This window comes from Rhinopithecus roxellana, chromosome 12 (genome assembly GCF_007565055.1).
Source record: "Rhinopithecus roxellana isolate Shanxi Qingling chromosome 12, ASM756505v1, whole genome shotgun sequence".
NCBI lineage: Eukaryota > Metazoa > Chordata > Mammalia > Primates > Cercopithecidae > Rhinopithecus > Rhinopithecus roxellana.
Genome location: NC_044560.1, coordinates 57,950,122 through 57,971,063, shown reverse-complemented (window position 1 = coordinate 57,971,063; position 20,942 = coordinate 57,950,122). Strand labels below are relative to the sequence as shown.

The window sequence follows — 20,942 nt, the reverse complement described above, 5'->3', positions numbered from 1 at the left end:
TCATAAAAGAAAATATGGATAGGATTTATTGCATAAAATGTTAAAGTATCTATAATTTATAAAAGAAGAAAGACAAATGACTAACACAAATTTAAAAGCTTAACTTCACTAACGATCAAATAAATACAAATTGAATCTAAGAGTTTTCCTGTCTATCAAATTTGAGAGACCTTTTTAAACACCCCCACAAGATCTTCCCTGTAATCTGTCTGCTGGAGCTGCTGAAAACAGAGAATCCGACAAGGGCTCTGGGGCCCAAGAAGACACCAGAGCTACTATGAAAAGAGACTGGTCCTAGACCAGGCACGGTGGCTCATGCCTGTAATCCCAGCACTTTGGGAGGCCAAGTCAGACAGATCACTTGAGGCCAGGAGTTCAAGACCAGCCTAGCCAACATGGCGAAACCCTGTCTCTACTAAAAATACAAAAAATTAGCCGGGCATGGGGGCACATACCTGTAGTCCCAGCTACTTGGGAGGCTGAGGCACGAGAATTGCTTGAATCCAGGAGGCAGAGGTTGCAGCGAACCAAGATCATGCCACTGCACTGCAGCCTGGGCAACAGAGTGAGACTCTGTTTCAAAATAATAATAATAATAATAATAAAGAGACTGGTCCTTGAGTTGATTCTTTATTCAATGGTAGAGCTACAGAGCAGATCTGCCTAACCAGGAGCATGGCAAGAAATGAACCTGCTAAGATTCAGAATTTATTTTTCCCCCTGCAATATAACTAATATATAGATTATCTCATTTAACCTTTAGAATAACCCATTGAGGAATGCATGATCATTCCCATTTTGGAAACTGAGGTAGTGAAATCAAGAAACTTGCTATGGCTCTATAATTAACAAGGAGTGGAGCCATAATTAAAACTCACATATTTCTGGCTTTAAAGTCCAGGCAATGTGAAGTCTGTATTCCAAAATTAAATGATTATGAGGTGATCACCATTCTGTTTGAGAACTAGCCCTATGTATTGGCAGAATGGGCCCTCAGCATGCACAGCACCTTGAGGGGATAGTTCCATATCCCCTAAAAGACCAAACTTAGCTGCCACAGCATGGGGGTCTCTTCTGAGTGAGGGTCACTATTGTGTAGGCAATAATGATACTTTAATCAATATCTCTCTATCTCAGTTTTCTCATTTGTAAAAATGGATAGCAAAATCCACTGCAAAATTCTGTTGAGAAGATTAAAGTCTTAGCCCACAGAATAAAGTTGGCACTGCCTCAAAAGTTATCTTTCTAAAACACAAGCTCCATCATAGTAAATCCTATTTAGTCTTCAAAACACAACTCCAATACCATCAGTGGGAAGCCTGTCTGAACTACCCAGTGACAGGGGCAATTGCTCTCTCCTTCCAGGCGTCTATTATGCTCTCCATGGACCTATGTAGTTTTACTCTTCACATTGTAACCTAAGCACTCATTTACTTTTCTGTCACCCTTACTAAACCGTAAGCCATTTGCGAATGGGGTCAATGGTTTATGCATCTTGTGATGTAAAAGGAATCAGAACAGGCCACCCCAAAATATATCACTTTGGCATATTGATTATTTTGAGCTAAAGGCAATTGAGAAAAAGCAGATACAGGAAGGGCTTTCTGACCTCCCCATTTCTACCTAAAAGCAAGTCATAAAATTTCCCATGAGAAATGTCCCTTCCCTGTGCCAGGAAGAGGAGAACATTCTTATGATCAAAGATGGAGAGTCAACACCAAGATAAATCTCTACTAAAAACACTCACCTATTTTCCGTTAGTTTTCCCCATACATTTCCCACTTTCTCACAATCGACTGCCCCAGTCCAAATTCCCTTTTTCCTTTGTCTTGTCACATCTCCACAATTTATCCTTCTTTATTAAAATGCTTTATAAACTCTCAGGCCTCTCCCCTTCTTTGGGTCTTTATTTCTTATATAGGAAGCCCTCTATGGTACACATAAAAACATTAACATCAAATAAAATGTGTATGCTTTTCCTCTGTTAGTATGCCTTTCGTCAGTTTAGTTATCAGGACTAGGCACAGAAACTAAGAAGGCAGAGGAAAATCTTTCCTTTTCTACAGATGCCAACACTAAGTCCAGGGCCAGCAAATGGCAGAAAATGTTTCATTCAAAAAAAAAAAAAAGTCCATAGTTTTATCCTCATAACAACTCTGTAACGCAGTGGTTATAAGTCTATGAACACTTCAACATGGGAAAACTGAGGCTCCAAGTTGCTGTGCCTCAGTTTAGACAGTGGCTGTCTAAAATCATACGCAAGAGGCCAAGCTTGCACAGAACTCAGGTCTCTGGACTGAAACCTGTATTCTGCACTGTTCCATTTGTAGCTTTTCAAAGACAACAAAGAAAAAAGACCCAGCCCAGACTGTCTAGACCATGACTAGAGAAAGTGATTGCTCAAAGGTGTTAGGAACTGAATGGTATTAGGGCATCTTAAAAGTCATCACCTGGGAGAACCCGGGAGGCGGAGCTTGCAGAGAGCGGAGATTGCGCCACTGCATTCCAGCCTGGGTGATAGAGTGAGACTCCGTCTCAAAAAAAAAAAGTCATCACCTGGGAAAGTATTGGAACAGCAGTAAAGTATACGGAAGGTTGACATATCTGGGTCTAAATCCAGGATCTCTCTGTCATTAAACCTGTGTGGCCTTGGGCAAATCTCTTAAACTAGGGAGCTTCAGCTTTCTTCTCCGTAAAATGGGGTTTAAAACAATGATACTTATCTTTTAGGGTTTTATGTAAAGATTAAAGAATAAAAGACATTTTGTATTTTATAAAAAATAACAGTTATAAGAAACAGACTGAGGATATAGTAAGGATCAACCAAACTGCACTTATTATTATATGTTACAGGAAAAAATGGTACATATTAAATCCCTGTGACACAAAGTATTTTTCACACCCTATCTTATTTCATCCCCACAGCAACCTTGTGAAGCAGGTGCCACTACTTTGATCTTATATTGAAGAAACTAAGGCCCAGAGACATTTAAGTAACTTGTTCAACATCACAGAGGTAGCAGTGGGCAGAGCCAGCATCCAGACATATCTTTCTGAGTCTAAAACCCAGATCAGTTTCAGTGGAGGGAAGATAAGGTGAACAGAAATGTCCCAAATGTCTGAGAGCAGTGTGAAGTGCTAGAAGAGACAGATTGGACCAGATTTATGTGTAGTTGGGATGTGCATTAAAGATGTTTACCACATGTATAGGATAAGGCAGGGGAGAAACCAAAAGGGAAAAAGATGGCCAACAATAAATATCATGCTCCTCAATGTCCCTTTCAGCAAATAACACAATGAATAGTAAAGATGACTCATATTCATATTTCAGTCCTTGTGCTAAGAGCCTCCAGGTTAAATATCACATATTGTCATACTGATGTATTATTTCCTCATGATTTTGCTACCATTTGTTATGTCCTGGAAAATGTTCTGAAACAAAAAGAGGAAGTTCAGAAAGATCACAGGAAACTTCTGATCTCCTTTATGCAAAGAAGGGGAAACAAGTTCTACGAGGTTAGTCTCTTATTTTCATCATTAACACTAGGCACGTTAGAAGATGATTCAGGTAACCAGAACAGCAGTAGATGACTTCATATTATCTTATAGAGGAATAAATGCTACTTCACAATAACACAACAACAACGAATTGTTTCCTGGTATTTTCCTTCATCACACAATTCCCCCATGCTTGGACAAATAGGTCTTTGCATTCTCCAGTCAAGGCCCAGGAAACCTTCATGCTGTGCATGTTTTTGATTCATGCAGCCAGGTTATGTTCTTGTAGAAAAGTAGTGAAAAACAAAAAACAAAAAAAAACAAAAAAACAAAAAACTAGGGTGGGGGAAGCCTCTACCAGTGGGATGGAAAGTTCTTTTTAAGTGAGTTCCTCACACCAAGTCCTCCCACCTGAGGCCACAAGTCTGTGAACCCAGAAAGATGCTCAGTTGAGGCTAAGAATCCGGTCTTGGAGAAAGAAAACTCAACAAAGAAGGGGTGGCTGAGCGCACTTTGACAGAGTATAAAATCATTTTGTCTATTCAAATTTATGAGCATAAGGAGAGGGAGAGGTTCTCTACTAACATATACATCCTCGTGTGAACTTTTCCAAAGTAGAGCTAAGGGCACACAGAGCTAGCAGATCTCATAGAAAACTCATTCCTAAGGGACTACCTGTAAACTCAGAAGTTTCTGTCTTCACATGATCAAATGCACAGTAGAGACCACCTCCGCTCTTCCCTCCATTAAAAGCGCTATGCCCCTCACCACCAGCAACTCACGCCTAGCCACTCCACCCCTCCCCGTGGCCCCTGAAAGGCCTCAGGCTCCACAGAGCCGCGGGACCCGCGGGAACACCCCTCCTCTCCCTACCATCCCCATTATTCGGCACACAGCCCTGCTCTTCCCTGGAGCCAACAGTCTGCAGCTCCTTCAATGCAGGCGCGAGCAGGCAGGAATGGTGGGAAAAGAAGCTGTGCCAGCTGCATGTTTCAGAATCTCCCTCCATATGCATTTGCCAAAGGAACAAAAAGAAAATCAATGCCAGGAAAAGACAACTGAGATGAGGATGCGGTGGGACCGCGGCTGACTCCGTGCCTCTGAGCAGCAAGGGGCTGGCCAACCACGCGTCCGAGCCACAGATCCGAGTCGTTACCTTCAGGATGCAGGCCATGGCGCTCCGCCGGCCCTCCTGCCACCGAGCAGCGGGTGCGCCTGGGTCAGGGGCAGTCCCGGGGGCAGGATGGAGGCTGGTACCGCGGCAGGACCGCTCCAGCCTACATTCCCGCAGATCCAAATAAGGGGACCGCGGGGCAAGCTGCGCCGCCACAGACCCCGCCCCCCGAGCCGCGGCCCCGCCCCCGTCCCCATCCACTGGCCCGCGGCCCGCGCGGCCCCGCCCCCGGGTCACGTGCCGTCCCGGGCGCCGGCGCCAGCGGCCCCTCGGTGCCTGCTACTTCTTTCTCTTGTTTTCTTCTGTGAACGTTTCGCGGCTCGGCGTGCACCGAGTGCGCTCCGCAGCAGGCAGGGACCTGGGTCCCGCGGGGGGCCAGAGAACGGCCTTTTCTTCTCGGTTCCGTCTTCTCTCACACATCAGAGAACTCCTTTTTACAGACGTTTCACACTTTGTCAAACTTCAGTGCGTTTGGCATCGCCTTTCTACAGACTTTGGACACATCAAAGGGTGTTTCAAAAGTAGCAACGAAGTTCTCGCTGGGCTGTTCAAGGATTGAGCCTTCACTCTGTGATGGGCTTATCTAAAATTAATAATTTGCCACTAATAAGGTAGCACAAATATCAACGAATGAAAGCCGTCATGAACCTTACACTGTGTATGGTATATTTTGTGTGTGTGTATTTTATATACACATATATGTGCGTACAATATATGGATTATTGCCTTTTCCTGCTACAAGCTTGTTTATGAAATCATATGTGCATAATATACAGTCTACAGATACGGGATGCACACGTGTATATTGTATTAGATATGTACATGTTTATTGTACAATATATGTTTATAAAGTGTGTGTGTGTACATGACAGGACTTTGCTCTTCCCTGCTTCAAGCAAGAGCCGGCTAAGAGAAGCAGTTATTTCTACAAATAGAGTAAGCACATTGCAGAAGGGAGAAAGCATTCCGTGTACACACACAGATTTTTACCAGTTGGTCTGTCAGAAAAAATTTTAAAGCAGCCCCCAAATATTTACCCAAAAGAAGTTTCACTTGCTAGAAGCCCCGTCTAGTTTGCCTCCATGGAATCAGGAAAAGCACTGTGGGCTGGTGGTGTCATGAGATTGGCTCACAAACCACGAGGCAGAAACCAGGCTTTCAAGGAATTTGGTATTTTCTTTGATGAGAACTTGCAAAATTCTTAGAGAGCAGGAGTAACCACAGGAAGGAGGTTGCAGAAGCTGAGCCTGTGGATGAACTGCCTGTCCCATGGGAAGCTCCTGTCTTCAGTCTCCGTGGGGTACCACACCCTGTCTTCGACTTCTTACTCCTGCCACTCCCTCCTCTGCCTTACAGATCCAGTGTGTTTTCAGTAAGAACTCCTTGTTCGGAAAGATATACTTTGCTGCTGTAGCTCGTGGTCCTTGATGGGCCAGGAAAACTCAGTATTTCATTCATTCACTCATCCCTTGATTAACTCCACAAACTTTTTTTATTGAGCTACTACTAAACGGAGGAATAAACTTTATTCCCCTTCCACTAAGTGGAGGAAAAATATTGAGGACCTTTCAGGGATAGGAGAATGACTTTCAGGATATCTAACATCAACGTGGGCTCACAGTTAAGTGAGAAAGATAAGAATAAAAGATACATGATACTATAACATGGAAAAGGCCTTGGCCAAATTGGAAGAAAAGTTCTCAGGAAGGAGAGTCTGGGCCTGGCAGAACAGCAGGGCAAAGGGGCAAGGGTGGGCAGACCACATCGTTCTCTCCAGGAAGTTTGTACATCCGGAAAGCGAAACAGCAGGCCCTACTGAACAGCCCCGCTAAGTACTTCCCTGCAGGGTATCCTTGATCAAGTTTCTTAACCTCTCTTTAATCCTTACCTTATCTAATAGTATCTATCCTCAAGAGAATTAAATGAGATAATAATGTTTGCAAATGCACTCAGCTCAGTTTCTAGCACTATGAGCACTTTTTAAATGATAGCTCTTTATGTAAAAAAGAAAATCTTCCACTAAAGATAGATTTGTGGGAGAAGCTGAGTAGGATGATTGCCATCAACCTTGGGTGTCTCAGGAGGATGAACACCAACAGAGCAAACATTTAACATGTTATGTCTTGCGTATGCCATGATGGGGCCTTTACTAACTCCCTCAGTCCACTTGGGTATGGCTTTCTCCATTAAATTTCTACCCACCCATGTCCATACTTCCCAAGGTGTTACGTTTTGTTAGCATCCAAAAGTTATGTCTAAATACAACTAGAAATCTTTATAACAATCTAAAAACAAACTCAAGCTCTAGAATAAATCTGGACTGGAAGGTTTACAAAACAATCTTAACAATCACTGTTTTAGATGGACCACTCTTGATGTCTGGAAAAGAAAAAAAGCTTTTGGATGAAAATAAAAACAGGTTTTGAACCTACCAGGGAATGCAGTTATAGCCAGGTTTGTTGGGGCTGGGAGGGTAGGAGTGTGTGGCCAGGATTTTTTTTTGTTTTGTTTTAAAACTGGCCAAACTACAGGAACAGCTTAGTCAAGTCCATAGGTGTAGCATAATTTTCCAGCTCTAACGTTGTGACTTAAAGCCAAGAGCTTCTATTTCCAAAAATAATCATAACAAAATGGAAGCATCCTTCAATTAAATAAAATATCTCATTTGATCCTCACAACATCCACATGGATGTTATCATCCCCAGCTGGTAACTAGGGGAACAGGGGCTTGAATCTAGGGACTTGTGGGTTTGCCATCTTAACTGCTACATTCAGCTGTCCAGTATGTTAGAAGCCCAATCTCTGTCATTTGTCACTCTTCAGATTTCACCTGTTGTCTTAGTGTAGCCATAGGAAAACTTAGGGTAAGTATGAATCCTCCCTGGGATACGTACCAGGATGCAAAACCTAGGGCAAGAATGTGAGTATGCAGGGAATAGGTACACTCTATCAATCTGAGTGTACCGGATAGATGCACTCACACTGTATTTTTCAACCCTCAGCTCCTGGGTCCTAGCTTAACAAAGACCCAGCACTTCTCATCATCTCTTACCAACCAAGCTGTTACCACCTTCTGTGCATGAGAATGACTTCCAATCAAAGATTCTCACCTCACTGCTGTATCTCACCTGCTACCTGGGGGTGCCACAGAGCAGCCTGCCAGCCTTTGCTTCCCTTCATGGAGAGATCCTTGGGGACTGCCCTTTCACTACCTCAGCCTCCCTAGGGCTCTTCTTGGTTCCAACTGGTCTATCTTCCCTCTCCTCAGAGGCCTTTCACTTATAAGATTTCACCATGCCTCAAGGTGAAGACTTCATGAGTTACGACAAGTCATGGGTGAAAATTTGCTATTTAAATTCAGTTTTGCTTCAATGTAAACAGCCCCACTACCCCGTAATTCTCAGAGTTATAACATACAGTTAGTTCCCTGATAGAAATAGAATTAACATGCTGACTCTCATAACTTCTCCAATTTCAGACTGCACATATATTAATTTAATATGTTTATATGCAACACGGAGTTATTTATTAAGATTTTAATTGGATCTCAATTTTTCCAATCTAAAGATTTTAAATGAATTCCAGATATCATAAAACTCTTTTTGTCATCCACTACATAAATTATGCCTCCATAGGAGACTGTGACTGGAAGATCCATTAGAAAATGTTATGGGAAAGTCATTTTTTTAACATTCTGAGCCAGGATAGGAAATGATCTTCTTTTTCTAGAAACCATTGCACTGTTGTAATTGTGACCTAGGAAATTTTTCATATCCTAAAGTAGGCATCTAGGTGTCCAGGTCCACATGTGTGTCTGTAGTTGTGTTTAAGTGCATCTGTGGCTATGCCCTTTTAGGTGGCTGTTTATGAGAATACACTGACATATGGGGTTGAGCTTCATTTCCCTCTTTTTTGATAGTAGGACATTCCAAAATTTCATCCAGTTTGCATTCCCAGGACTTGAGCTTACTGCTATTTCAAACCTTTACACAGTTCTAATCCAGAATTTGTCATTATCCCTGACTATACTGATATTTATCTGGGATGAACTCCAAGACAAGTTACGCATGATTTAAAATTGCATTTTTTAAATATTATATTCAGTAATGTTCCCCCTTAACTTCATCTCAGCTATTGGAAGATTCCATCTTTTCCCAGATTTTGTTGTCAAATGAACCAGTAAAAAAAGCTGTTTTTAATTTTTTAAAAATCCACAACTAATGTCGTTTACCTTCTTTTCATTACCTAGAAGAATGTAGTTTTTAACCTGATTTGTTTTTCTTAAAGAGTTTCCCTGTAAGGTTTTTCTTAAAAAAACATAATCAATTAAAAGTAAATATGGACTAGGTATGGTAGCTCACGTCTGTAATCCCAAAACTTTGGGAGACCCAGGCAGGCCTATCACCTGAGGTCAGGAGTTCAAGACCAGCCTGACCAACATGGTGAAGCCCCTAAAACTACAAAAATTAGTCAGGTGTGGTGGTGCACGCCTGTAGTCTGAGCTACTTGGGAGGCTGAGGCAGGAGAATTGCTTGAACCCGGAAGACAGAGGTTGCAGTGAGCCAACATCGTGCCACTGCACTCCAGCCTGGGCGACAGCTAGACTTCATCTCAAAAAAAAAAAAAAAAAAAAAAAAAAAAAAAAAAAAAACTAAATATGGCTAGAAGCATTGGCATGTAGTTTGAATTAAGTTTGTATTGGATCTCTCTAAGGCTGTTGAAGGCTCCGTTATTAATTGAGTCTGATATTTCTTAACCATGTTTCCCAGAGTTTGTTTCCTTTTTATTGTGAGATTCCCCTCATGTGTGTTTCTCTACACTCTTCTTGGATTTCTCCTCTCAGTGAGGCCCAGTTACATGCTGCCCTAAAAGATTAGAGTGGAAAGTTGGTATTTGAAATGCTTCCATGCAGGACTGATGGGAACACCCAGGGGAGAGGGCCCGACAGTTGGGTTTTGCTGCAGTTTATTTTGCCTGAACCATTTTTTCTCTAATGGTCTGGCCCTCAGAAACCCTCTGGAGAGAGCTACGATTTTTGCTAATTCTTCGTGTCAATACCATCCCCTTCCAGGGATCTCCCCGAACCCTCCTGTTTGTATCTATTTCTGAACTATTGCCTAAAAAGTAGAAGAACAACATCATCCAATGCAAAGAGAAAAGGTCCAAAAAGAAGTCACCTAAGTACATTCTTTACAGAACCCCTGAAACACAAGGCATTGTTATTGTGCCCAACAATGTCGATATGTATCAAGCTGCTCCCAGCACACCTGTGTGAAGGTGGAGCAGACAAAACTGAGAGAGTAAAGGGGCATGTCCCCTGTGGGAAAGCCATTCATTCTTTTCAAGAGCAACAGATATAAAGCAACAAGTGACTTAGGAATCTGAAAATCCTAGTTCATTTGTTGGTTTAACAAACATTTGCAAGCCCAGGTGATGTGTATAGGAAGCAGAAACAATTTGTGAATGGGCTTCCTCCTATAGTCAAAACTTTCAGTGGCCTCTTGATATATTTATAGGCCTGCCAACATTCTTTCCATAATCATTGCCCGTTATTCTCTTACATCAACAGTTGGCAAGCTTTGTCAGCAAAGAGCCACACAGTAAATATTAGCCCTTGCAAGCCATTTGGTCTCTGTCACCACTATTCAACACTGCCATTGTAGTACAAAAGCAGCCATAGAAATAAACAACGGGCAGTGACTGTGTTCCAATAAAACCTTTTAATGGACACTAAAATTTCTATTTCATATACTTCTCAGTGCTATGAAATATTATTCTTTGTTTTTTTAACTATTTAAAAATGTACAATCCATTTTTGGTTCTGCAGATGTAGAAAAACAATCTGCAGACCCAGTGAGGCCCACGAACAGTAGTTTGCCAACCTCTGTCTTGACTTTCGCATTCTTTATTCAGCTATATTTCACCCTCCTTCAATCCCAGATCAAATCCCATTTGGCCCTTGATGCATTTTCAGACCACCCTAGTCTAGTGTAGCTTCTCCTCTTTGAATTCCAACAATTACTGTTTGCAAAATTCTTTTGGCAATGAGTCACGTCCTATCTGGTGGAATTTTTTTCTAGTGTTGACTTGACCTATTATCTACATCTTTTTTGTTATTATTTTTAGCCTTACTTCCCTAATAGATTGTAAGCTTACTGATTTGTTCTTTCCTTTGCAGCCTTCACCTTTTTATGCCCCCAGCAAGGAAATACAGTACTTTTCATACTCAGCAAATGCTGATTAATCTGATTCGATTCATTCAATTCTGAAGAGATAACTAAGAACTCCAGATGAAAGATGCTAGCAACCATAAATGTATGAAATTGAAAATCAGATTGTTCTACTATTCTGGATGCTGCTCAAAGGTTTTAGGTAAGAAACTTTGGATATGTTATTACTTCCTTCATCACATATGATATTTTCAGATCATCTTATATTTCTCTATAAGGCATTTTCTACTTTTTAATCATCAGACTGATTACTTGATTTGGACGGATTTTGAGTTCATGTTTAACGACAAGAGTGGCCTGTGATTATCCCTGTGGGTGTTCTCAGTTGATTGAGAAATCAGTGACACTTTTCTTCTCAGTGGAAACTACCTTATTTATATCAAGATTTTTTTAAAATCACTGTATGTAGTACTTTTTAATCACCCATGGTGCATTGTGTTTATTTGATATTTAGTGTAGTTAAAAATGATTCACTAACACTATGATTTCTTTTTCAGTTTGTTCCACTTTATTTCATCTTCATTTTTATTAAAATATAATTAATAGAATCATAAATAAATCTGTTTTGCCTAATAGATGAAGATTTTCAAAAGCATCAAAGATTTAAATAACTGAGTTTGTGGTTTTTACTGACACCTTTATAATTAAGAAATAGTAAGAAATTACATACTAAATAATGGCATGTTCCAAATAAGATTAGTTTTCCCTTCCAAATGGTGAATTCAGCAGTATTTAGGACAAGCACTGCATAATATGAACACTAGAAAAATGTCTATCTCATTCTTTCATCAGCTTACATTTTAAATGAGTTATTCACAGCGGTCTGTTTCCATTCTTTAATGGTAATAAAACTTTGCCATTTAAAAATTGGTGAAGAATAGCCAACCACCTCTCTCCCTATAAACTAGCCCTTGTCCATATTTTCAGCAAAAGTATGTCTATTAGCATCACCATGGGATGAATCTAAAATATTTGTAAACAACATTTGTCTGAACACATTTTTAAAAGTTTAATGCCTATGCACTACTTTTCTTTGACCTGTTTTTTGTTTTTCATTATTTTTGGTATTTTTTGTTTGTCTGTTTGCTTACTTTCTTTTTTTTTTTTTTTTTAATAGAGATGGGGTCTTGCTATGTTGCTTATGCTGGTCTTGAACTCCTGGCCTCAAGCAACTCTTCCACCTTGGTCTCCCAAAGTGCTCAGATTACAGGCGTGGGCCACTGCACCCAGCCTATTTTTGGTACTCTTATCACTCCATTTTGACCCTTCTTTCTTTTACAACATCCTTTACTCATTTTCCCCGGGGAGGTTTTTGAGTTTAAATTTAACAAGAAAATTAAGTATGATAGGGTATATTTTTCTTTGAGAAAGTACTAGTTTGGCTCAAGTATTTGTCTGAATAAAATGCAAATACTCAAAGCAAATAACAAAATTTGTGAAGGGTCTGAAAATTTACCCCACATGCAAACTAAGAAATTATTTACACATTTTTATGGCTGTTGGATAAAGGTACAGGACCCCTGGGCCAGAGATGTAGAACTGTTTATTACTTACAGTTATGGGACTACTTGTTACAGCAATTGCACCCATTCCCCAAGCCCCAGTTCCCACATGGTAACTTGAAGAAAACCAAGCCACGGTGGGTTTTGTTTAAAAGAAAAAAATCCTGAGCTTAGGGAACTCAAATACTTTATAATAGGCAGTAAGCATGCTGGTGCACTGCTCTTGAGGGAAATATTCTGTCTTTCTGTCTCTCCCTTTTTATCCCCCAAGGCTAGTCAATAATGCAAATATCCTTGAAAAGATAATCTATAACAAAGGCATTCTCTAGCTCTTATCACAAGACATACAGAATCTTAGAAAGTCCATAGAGAATTGCCTCCTACCAGTGATCACATTCCTTGTACATGCCATTATGAATTCTGACTCCTGTGGTGCTGTATACCTACTCTCAACGAATTTAGGCAAAGGATATACGAGGCGTTCGGCACTGTTTGTTGGATAAATGTGAGCTGTCTCAACTAATTTTTAGTAAGTAGAGTTTGTAAAAATAATAAGTAATTATAAGTAAGTATATTTGTTATTTCTCCTCCAGTCCTAGACATCATATTCCATTAAAACCTGCTATGCTCTAAAAGTAAATATTTACTCACTGACTCCAAAATATCCTTTATTTTATTTTCTTTCCATTTTCTTCTGTTACACACACACACACACACACACACACACACACACACACACCCTATCTTTCTCTTGACCAGAAAATACCTACATTATTACTAAAAGTTTAGCCATGTAGAGAATGGTTACAGATGAATTACAGATGAGTAGCTGATATTCTGTTAAATATTCAAGGTGTTCATAGCCCCCAAATACGTTTTTTTTCTTGTTAATTACACTACTCTTCTTCTTCTCCTTCTCCTTCTTTTTCTTCTTCAGCAAACCCAAAAGTCCACTTGTTAAGCCTAGGGAAAAACCAAAGAAAGTTAATATAGCAGTATCTTTTTTTTTTTTTTTGGCAAAACTGCTCTGTTCTTTAATGATATGAAGCAGTCATGCATATCTGGCTACTGCATAAAAGTTAATAGTGTTGGCCGGGCACGGTGGCTCACGCCTGTAATCCCAGCACTTTGGGAGGTGGAGGCGGGCAGATCGCAAGGTCAGGAGATCGAGACCATCCTGGCCAACATGGTGAAACGCCGTCTCTACTACAAAAACAAAAATTAGCTGGGCGTGGTGGTGAGCACCTGTAGTCCCAGCTACTAGGGAGGCTGAGGCAGGAGAATGGTTTGAACCTGGAAGGCGGAGCTTGCAGTGAGCCGAGATCATGCCACTGCACTACAGACTGGGGGACAGAGCGAGACTCCATCTCAAAAAAAAAAAAAAAAAAAAAAAAAAGTTAATAGTGTCTCAAGTAGACTTCTGAATTAACCCTCTGTTTCAGACAAGATAGTACAAATTCAGTGCATCTCAGAAAGGAATCCATAGTATTTAAAGAGGGAATTTCACAACATTCTATAGAATTCCCCAGCTCCAATAATTCTAATCTTTTCAAAATCCCCCTTTACCTGAAACCCGAAATTTTTCTTGCAATGTATTAAAGCTCTTTTATTACACATAACTCTGATCTTCCCATCTCTTTGTGGTCCCGCATTCCACTTGTATTCTCCATACTCTCACTGCGGATTCCATGTATGTCTGCATGTTCAGTGTGCTGAGCCCTGAAATGTGTGTGTCTGGCATTGAGCCTCTGATGAGAGACATAAAATAAACACTTTCTATTTCCCTCAGTGCTAAACTTCCTGCTCTTCTCTGGCGCCTCTTGTCTGCAACCAGGGAATGGGAGTGACATCACTAAACACGTAATGTGTGTTGTGCTGTGGGGTCAGCTAAAGGGTAATTTCTAGGAAGCATGCCCATTCAGAAGACAAACCAGTGTTGGCACTGAGCAGGGGCACTTACTTAGCAAAATGATGCATCTGAGATGACATTTCTGCAGGGTACATAGTGCTAGAGACCTCACGCACCAGCCATGCTAACAGTTGGCATGCTAGGGTTCTTTGGGCACCTCAAGTGGCTTCTTCATGGATGAGAAATAGCAAAATAATGAGATTTAGATAGGGGTTCGTCTTGAATAAAAGCGAATACGTGCTGTCAAATGAAACACTCTTGGCGTCCTGAAAAGCTTTCTTCTCACTCTGCCCCTCAAAGTGAATGTGCCCAGATATTTTTCTTTGGCACGTTTAAGGCTAAAACCCAGGCTGACCCTCAAAATAAGCAATGTTCCTTCTCCTAATCCAAAATGGGTGTGGGGCAGGGGAAGCAGTAAGAACAATATGTTGAAGAAGAGGAAAAACACGAACACAAAATAATATCTCATCAAGTCTATGCAAGTGATGAAACCTAAGGATAAGCTATTAAATAATTTTATCAGTTTATCCAGCTTTTCCCCCACTCCTCACTCCCCACTTGTCTTCCCTGCCCTGCATTGTTTTTCACATGCCATTTATTTACCTGGATAGTCTTCCCTTCTTTTCAGTAATCAAAATCCAACTCATCTTTAAGTGTCTAATTCAAAAGTCACAATCCATAGAATGGCCAATACTAACAGGAAGTACTTATTCAATGAATTTATTTGAGTGCCTACTGTATGCAAGAACCTGGACATGGAGCCCTGAAGAAAGAGATACACTTCCCACATACAACTCCTCTTCCAAACTCTTACAGTCTTTACTGTAACGCTGACTCATTTGTGAGTTGGGATATACTTTGTATTGTGAGCCAATTTTTCAAGAGTGACCTCTCATTTTCCCAGCCAGATGAGAGGTAACTTGTGTGCAGGGAGTTGAGACCAAAGCTAAAGCAGAAACACCTTGGTTTAAATCTCAACTTTGCTATCATTATTTTACCTCTCTGCAACTCAGCATCCTTTCGAATTTCCCCAACTTTTTATTTGGAGAAATTTCAAGCCTGAAGAAAAATTGAATAATACAAAGAACACCCTATATGCACATTACAGAGATTCATCAATTTGTTTTACCTTTTTTTTTTTTTTTTTTTTTTTTAAGAGATAGTCCGTCTATGTTGCCCAGGCTGAATGAAGTTCAGTGACACAATTATAGTTCACTGTAGCCTCGAACTCCTGGGCTCAAGAAGTTCTCCCACCTCAGCCTCCTGAGTAGGTGGGACTACAGGCTCAAATCACTGTTCCTAGCTAATTCAACATTTGTTAACATTTTGCCACATTTACTTTTCCCCTCTATCTCTCTTTCTTTCTCTCCCCATGTATGTGCATACACACACACACCCCCCCTGCAACATTTGATAGTAAGTTGCAGACATTAAGACACTTCACTTTTAAAGACTTTAGCATGTCTCTTATAATATCAAGAATATTCATTTACGTAACTACACCATCATTATCACATTTAAGACCATATTTTAATATTCCTTTTTGTAGCAACAATGTTCCCTATTGTTGATTTCAGTCAGGAAGGCAACAGGGATCACGTATTGCTTTTGATTTACCATTTGTCTTTCATCTCCTTTAATCTAGAATAGTTCTCCTATTTTGTCTTTCAAGACATTGACAGTGTTGAAGAGTTGTTTTTAACAGTCGTTTTGAAAAGTTGTTTTGCAGAATGTTCCTCAAATTTGATTTGCCTGATTATTTCTTCATGATTTGATGCAGGTTAAATATTTTTGGCAAAAATACAGCTGAAGCTTTCTTATCTGAAAAATGAAGATTATAAGAATGCAAATATCGGCCGGGCGCGGTGGCTCAAGCCTGTACTCCCAGCACTTTGGGAGGCCGACACGGGCGGATCACGAGGTCAGGAGATCGAGACCATCCTGGATAACACAGTGAAACCCCGTCTCTACTAAAAAATGCAAAAAACTAGCCGGGCGAGGTGCGGACGCCTGTAGTCCCAGCTACTCCGGAGGCTGAGGCAGGAGAATGGCCACCCGGGAGGCGGAGCTTGCAGTGAGCTGAGATCCGGCCACTGCACTCCAGCCTGGGGGACAGAGCGAGACTCCGTCTCAGGAAAAAAAAAAAAAAAAAAAAAGAATGCAAATATCCCTAGAAGTGTTTTTTTGTGAGGAGTGTAAGCCTAAAATGAAATTCTAACCCCCCCACCCCCAACCAATTGAATACACCTCTCCTCTTAGCCAAAGGCTTTCTTAATTAACCTGAAAAACTAGTGCAAGCCATGATGGGAAGAGGGAGCTGGACATGCCTCATTATACCCTTCTCCCTTTGGGATCCAGGCATAGCTGACCAGCATTAACACCAAAACAGAGATCTTAAGACGTTTTGTAGCAATAACAGTAAATTCGAGCCTGACTCTAATATAGCATCACATGACAGATAGAAGACCTTGAAAGAAGTCCAAGTATTTTACCCTAAAATACATTTCTTTGACATATTTTGTTTGTTTGTTTGTTCGTTTGTTCTTGAGACAGAGTCTTGCTCTGTCACCCAGGCTGGAGTGTAATGGCTCAATCTAGGCTCACTGCAACCCCTACCTCCCAGGTTCAAGTGATTCTTCTGCCTCAGCCTCCTGAGTAGCTGGAACTACAGGCATGCACCTCCACACCCAGCTAAATTTTGTATCTTTTGTAGAGACAGGGTTCCACCATGTCGCTCGATCTAGAACTCCTGACCTCAGATGATCTGCCCACCTCAGCCTCCCAAAGTCCTGGGACTACAGGCGTGAGCCACCATGCCCCACCTCTTTGACATATTTTGAAATGCCCTGCAAAGCTGTCTCTTATGGGGAAAGTCTACGTTCTGTAGAGAACTCCTTTCCCTGTCCAGGTCTTTTCCTTTATCCAGGAGAGAATTAATTAAGAGTCTGGCACCTTTTTAAGTCTGATAAGAAACATTTACACAATCTATTTTCTGTGAAGCCTGCTACCAGGAAGCTTTATCTATATAATAAGAACCTGGGTCTCCACAACCCCTTATCTTAACCCAGACACTTCTTTCTATGGATTCCAGATCTTTAGATGAACTCTTTTAACCGGTTGGCAGTTGGAAAATCTTTGAATCGATCTGTGATCTGGAGCCCACAGGTCTCTTTTGAGTTGTCCCACCTTTCCGGACTTAATCAATTTATATCTTACATGTCCTGATTGATTTCTTATGTCTCCCTAAAATGTGTAAAATCAAGCTGTAGCCCAACCACCCTGGGCACATGTCATCAGGACCTCCTGAGGCTGTGTCACGGGCATGTCCTTAGCCTTGGCAGAATAAAGTTCTAAATTGATTGACACATGTCTCAGATACTTTTTGGTTTACCGAATTAAATGAAGTAATATAGATAAAACAGTAGGCAAATAGTAGGCCCTCACCAGATGTTGGTTTCTCTCCACACACTTTATAATTATTCCTTAGACCAGCAATTCGGCCTCAGGGTTATTTCAACTCAATGAAATTTTCCAAAGAGGGAATAGAGATTTCCCCCTCAGAAAACACTTTTTGGGCACGTATATGGCTTTGTGGATGAATGTCTTTAGTAGGCCTATTTCGAAATGCTGCCATCCTTGGATATTCTAAGAAAGATGTCAGACCAAACACAATGAAACTTAATTACCTCAATGATAGAAGTAGAGCCGAATAAATTAAACTGTGGCTTCAGTAAAATGAATTAGAGTTGCATAGAACATTTCTGCCTCAATTCTTATGGTTAAAAAATGTTTCTGAATCTGTTTGCCTACTTTATTTCAATATTGCAAACAAAAGTAATACTTCTTTAAAAGTTGGGGTTTTCCAGCATCATCCTTAGCAATAATAGTTTTCACTAAGCAGAATTGTAGCTGGAAGTGGGCCAGGACATCGGGCTTAATATATACTGCTTCAGAACCACAATTAGGAACCCACTTTAAAAACATTTCTTTGGGTTATTGTCATGGCATTACTTCTTTTTTAAACAGAAAAAATAGTACCAGAGGTAAAAATTCAATTATTTGAAAGCTCCAGAGTTGAGTTCCATGTAGCTCACTTCCACAGTCATTAGTCTATTGGGCTATAGCCAGGCAAACTTCAACTCTGGAGAGATAGTCTCTGATCATGTACCTGCAGTGTGGTGGGTCATGTCTCATGACATGTAATCAGTAACTGTAAATTACCCATATTTCAAACAAATGGGCATTTAACAATTTAATAAAGTACTCTCTCAACATGAGAGTTAACAACATAGTCAAATGAAATAAAACATCAAACACAATTATAACTACATTATACACTGATTAGGTCTCTAATTGTTTCCTGGGTATATTTCTCATGCTCGTGTAGGCTCCTCATGGAGCCTATGGGGCTATGTCTTTTCTTTCTTTGATTTTCTCTAAAAAGCCTACTGTGATCCAACAAAATTATGATGTGACATGTAATCAGGCCTGATTATGACTTTTAAAGACCTAAGCATTGAAAATTTTGTGGTGTTCCCTCCCCCAATGTATAATTTAACATAGAAACCTTGCTAAAATTCATATAGTCATTACCAACAGGGATATGTTCTGAGAAATTCATCATTAGGCAATTTCGTGATTGTGCAAACATCATAAAGTATACTTGCACAAACATAGATGGTATAGCCCACTACACATCTAGGCTTATAGTACAGCTTACTGCTTCTAGTCACAAACCTCTACAGAATGCTACTCTATCAAATACTGTAAGCAGTTGTAACACAATTGTAAGTATTTGTGTATCTAAACATAGAAAAGTTACAGTAAAAATATGGTATAAAGGAAAAATGATACACCTATGCAGTGCAGCTCCATTATAATCTTACGGAGCCACTGTTGTACATGTGGCCCATCACTGATCAAAACATCATTATGTGGTGCCTGACTGTAGCAGCTGTAACAAAGTCCATATAGTCTGGTTTTTGTCTTTCATGAAAATTACTTTGATGCTTATATATCAATTTCTTGACCATCTCTAGTTGTTTCTTTTTTCATGCCCCTATTTTATTGATACTTTTGGAATGTGTGGCTTGCCTACTGGGTAATCCAGCAGTGCATATAATAAAACAATATAAAAAAATAAGCACAGCACAGGACATTTTATATACACAGTGACCTGGGTCAAATGTCAACAACAGGTTCCACCCTAGGTCACTTCTCTTAAAGGAAATGCTTCATTAAGGTATCAGTACACTATTGATTAGCCATAATAGGCAATTTGTTCTAGAAAATAAAATTTATTGGATGATATGAATATCATCACTAAGTTATGCAGACACTACTCTCTCCTCTTAATCTTTCCCAAGTTAACGCAAGTCCTAGAAATTGAAAAGTTTTAACAGTTTATATCATTTTATTGTTGTATGAGTTTACTTCGAATTGAAGATGCCTAAGAAAGAAAAAAAGCAAAAAAGGATTCAGTGTTGTAAAATTTACTTCTACTGTCAGAACAGTTTGTATTCCATTTTCATATTCAAAGTACCCATGTGTGTTATAGTTGCCCTCAAGCTGATATAACCCATTTACCAGCAAATTTCAAAGTTAGAGTGAACTTTTTAGAGCACCCTCATTGCAACCCTTGGTTTTCAAAAGCCTGTGTCACTATTTGTTTTATTTTTGAAAGCAAACATCTCCTGTCAGGATTCTCATGCATCATCTAAACTGTGTATCTCATTGTGGTTGTGTGCAAATACACTGAGTTTAAAAACAAATATGATATTGAATGACACTGTGTTGCCCTAACAAAGGGAACTCTGTCCATCTTCCCTGACAGCTTCCCTCTAATTAAAGAGGCCCTGATGCCCCACAGAATGCCAGATTCCTTAAACACTCCCCTCCCACCCACTGTTTTCACTGCACAAACAGTAGAGAAAACAATTTGTAGCTTACTGGTCTCCTTCCTAGAAGAAAATTTAATAACATCCCAGAAGAGATGTAGAAGCAAAATTTCCTGATGGGACATACATTACTTCTTTTAAACTACCACTGGCTGTGGGATTTGGTTAGAAACAGGGCTTTCGTAACCATCTCTGAGCTGTCAGTGTGGAGTTGGCCTCATTTTTTGTTTTTAACAATGGCATCTCATTTGTTTTATCCACACTGAGAAATCATCTTTGACATTCCGTGTTCAAAATCTGCCTCTACAGAAACACAAAAGCTAAGAGATTATTTCAAGATAGAAAGGACAATGTCAACTTTTTCACTTTTGAAATCTCATCTTCAGGTGGACATTTTACACAGCAAAATGTGTACCAAAGATGTGCTGGTACACATTAACCTGTGCCTATTCTACAGTCACATTGTTCCGCATCAGAGCTTACAAAGGAAAAATTTTCTCTGTTTCTCTAAGTTTAATATAGGTCTCCACTTACTGAATCTCCTATCTAGATCACGTTGCTTGTGCACGCATATCTATAAACTGCTACAGAAAGAACGCAATAATACCCAGCATAGCACCACCATGTTTCTTTTTCTTTTTTATTTCTATAGGTTTTGCGGGGAACAGGTGGTGTTTGGTTACATGAATAAGTTCCTTAGTGGTGATTTCTGAGATTTTGGTGCACCCATCA

The 20,942-nt window shown here is 40.1% G+C and overlaps 1 protein-coding gene across 3 annotated transcripts in view; it reads right to left on the bottom strand.

Annotated features, from left to right (window-relative positions):
- Nucleotides 1-4,829, bottom strand: part of ST6GALNAC3 (ST6 N-acetylgalactosaminide alpha-2,6-sialyltransferase 3) — a 575,754-nt gene extending 570,925 nt beyond the window's left edge. For all 3 annotated transcript variants that reach the window (XM_030913646.1, XM_030913648.1, XM_030913647.1), the window contains exon 1: nt 4,655-4,829. In XM_030913646.1, the coding sequence (XP_030769506.1) occupies nt 4,655-4,672 (18 nt within the window). In that variant the 5' untranslated portion in view covers nt 4,673-4,829. The remainder of the gene's footprint in view (nt 1-4,654) is intronic.
- Nucleotides 4,830-20,942: the final 16,113 nt, after the last annotated feature.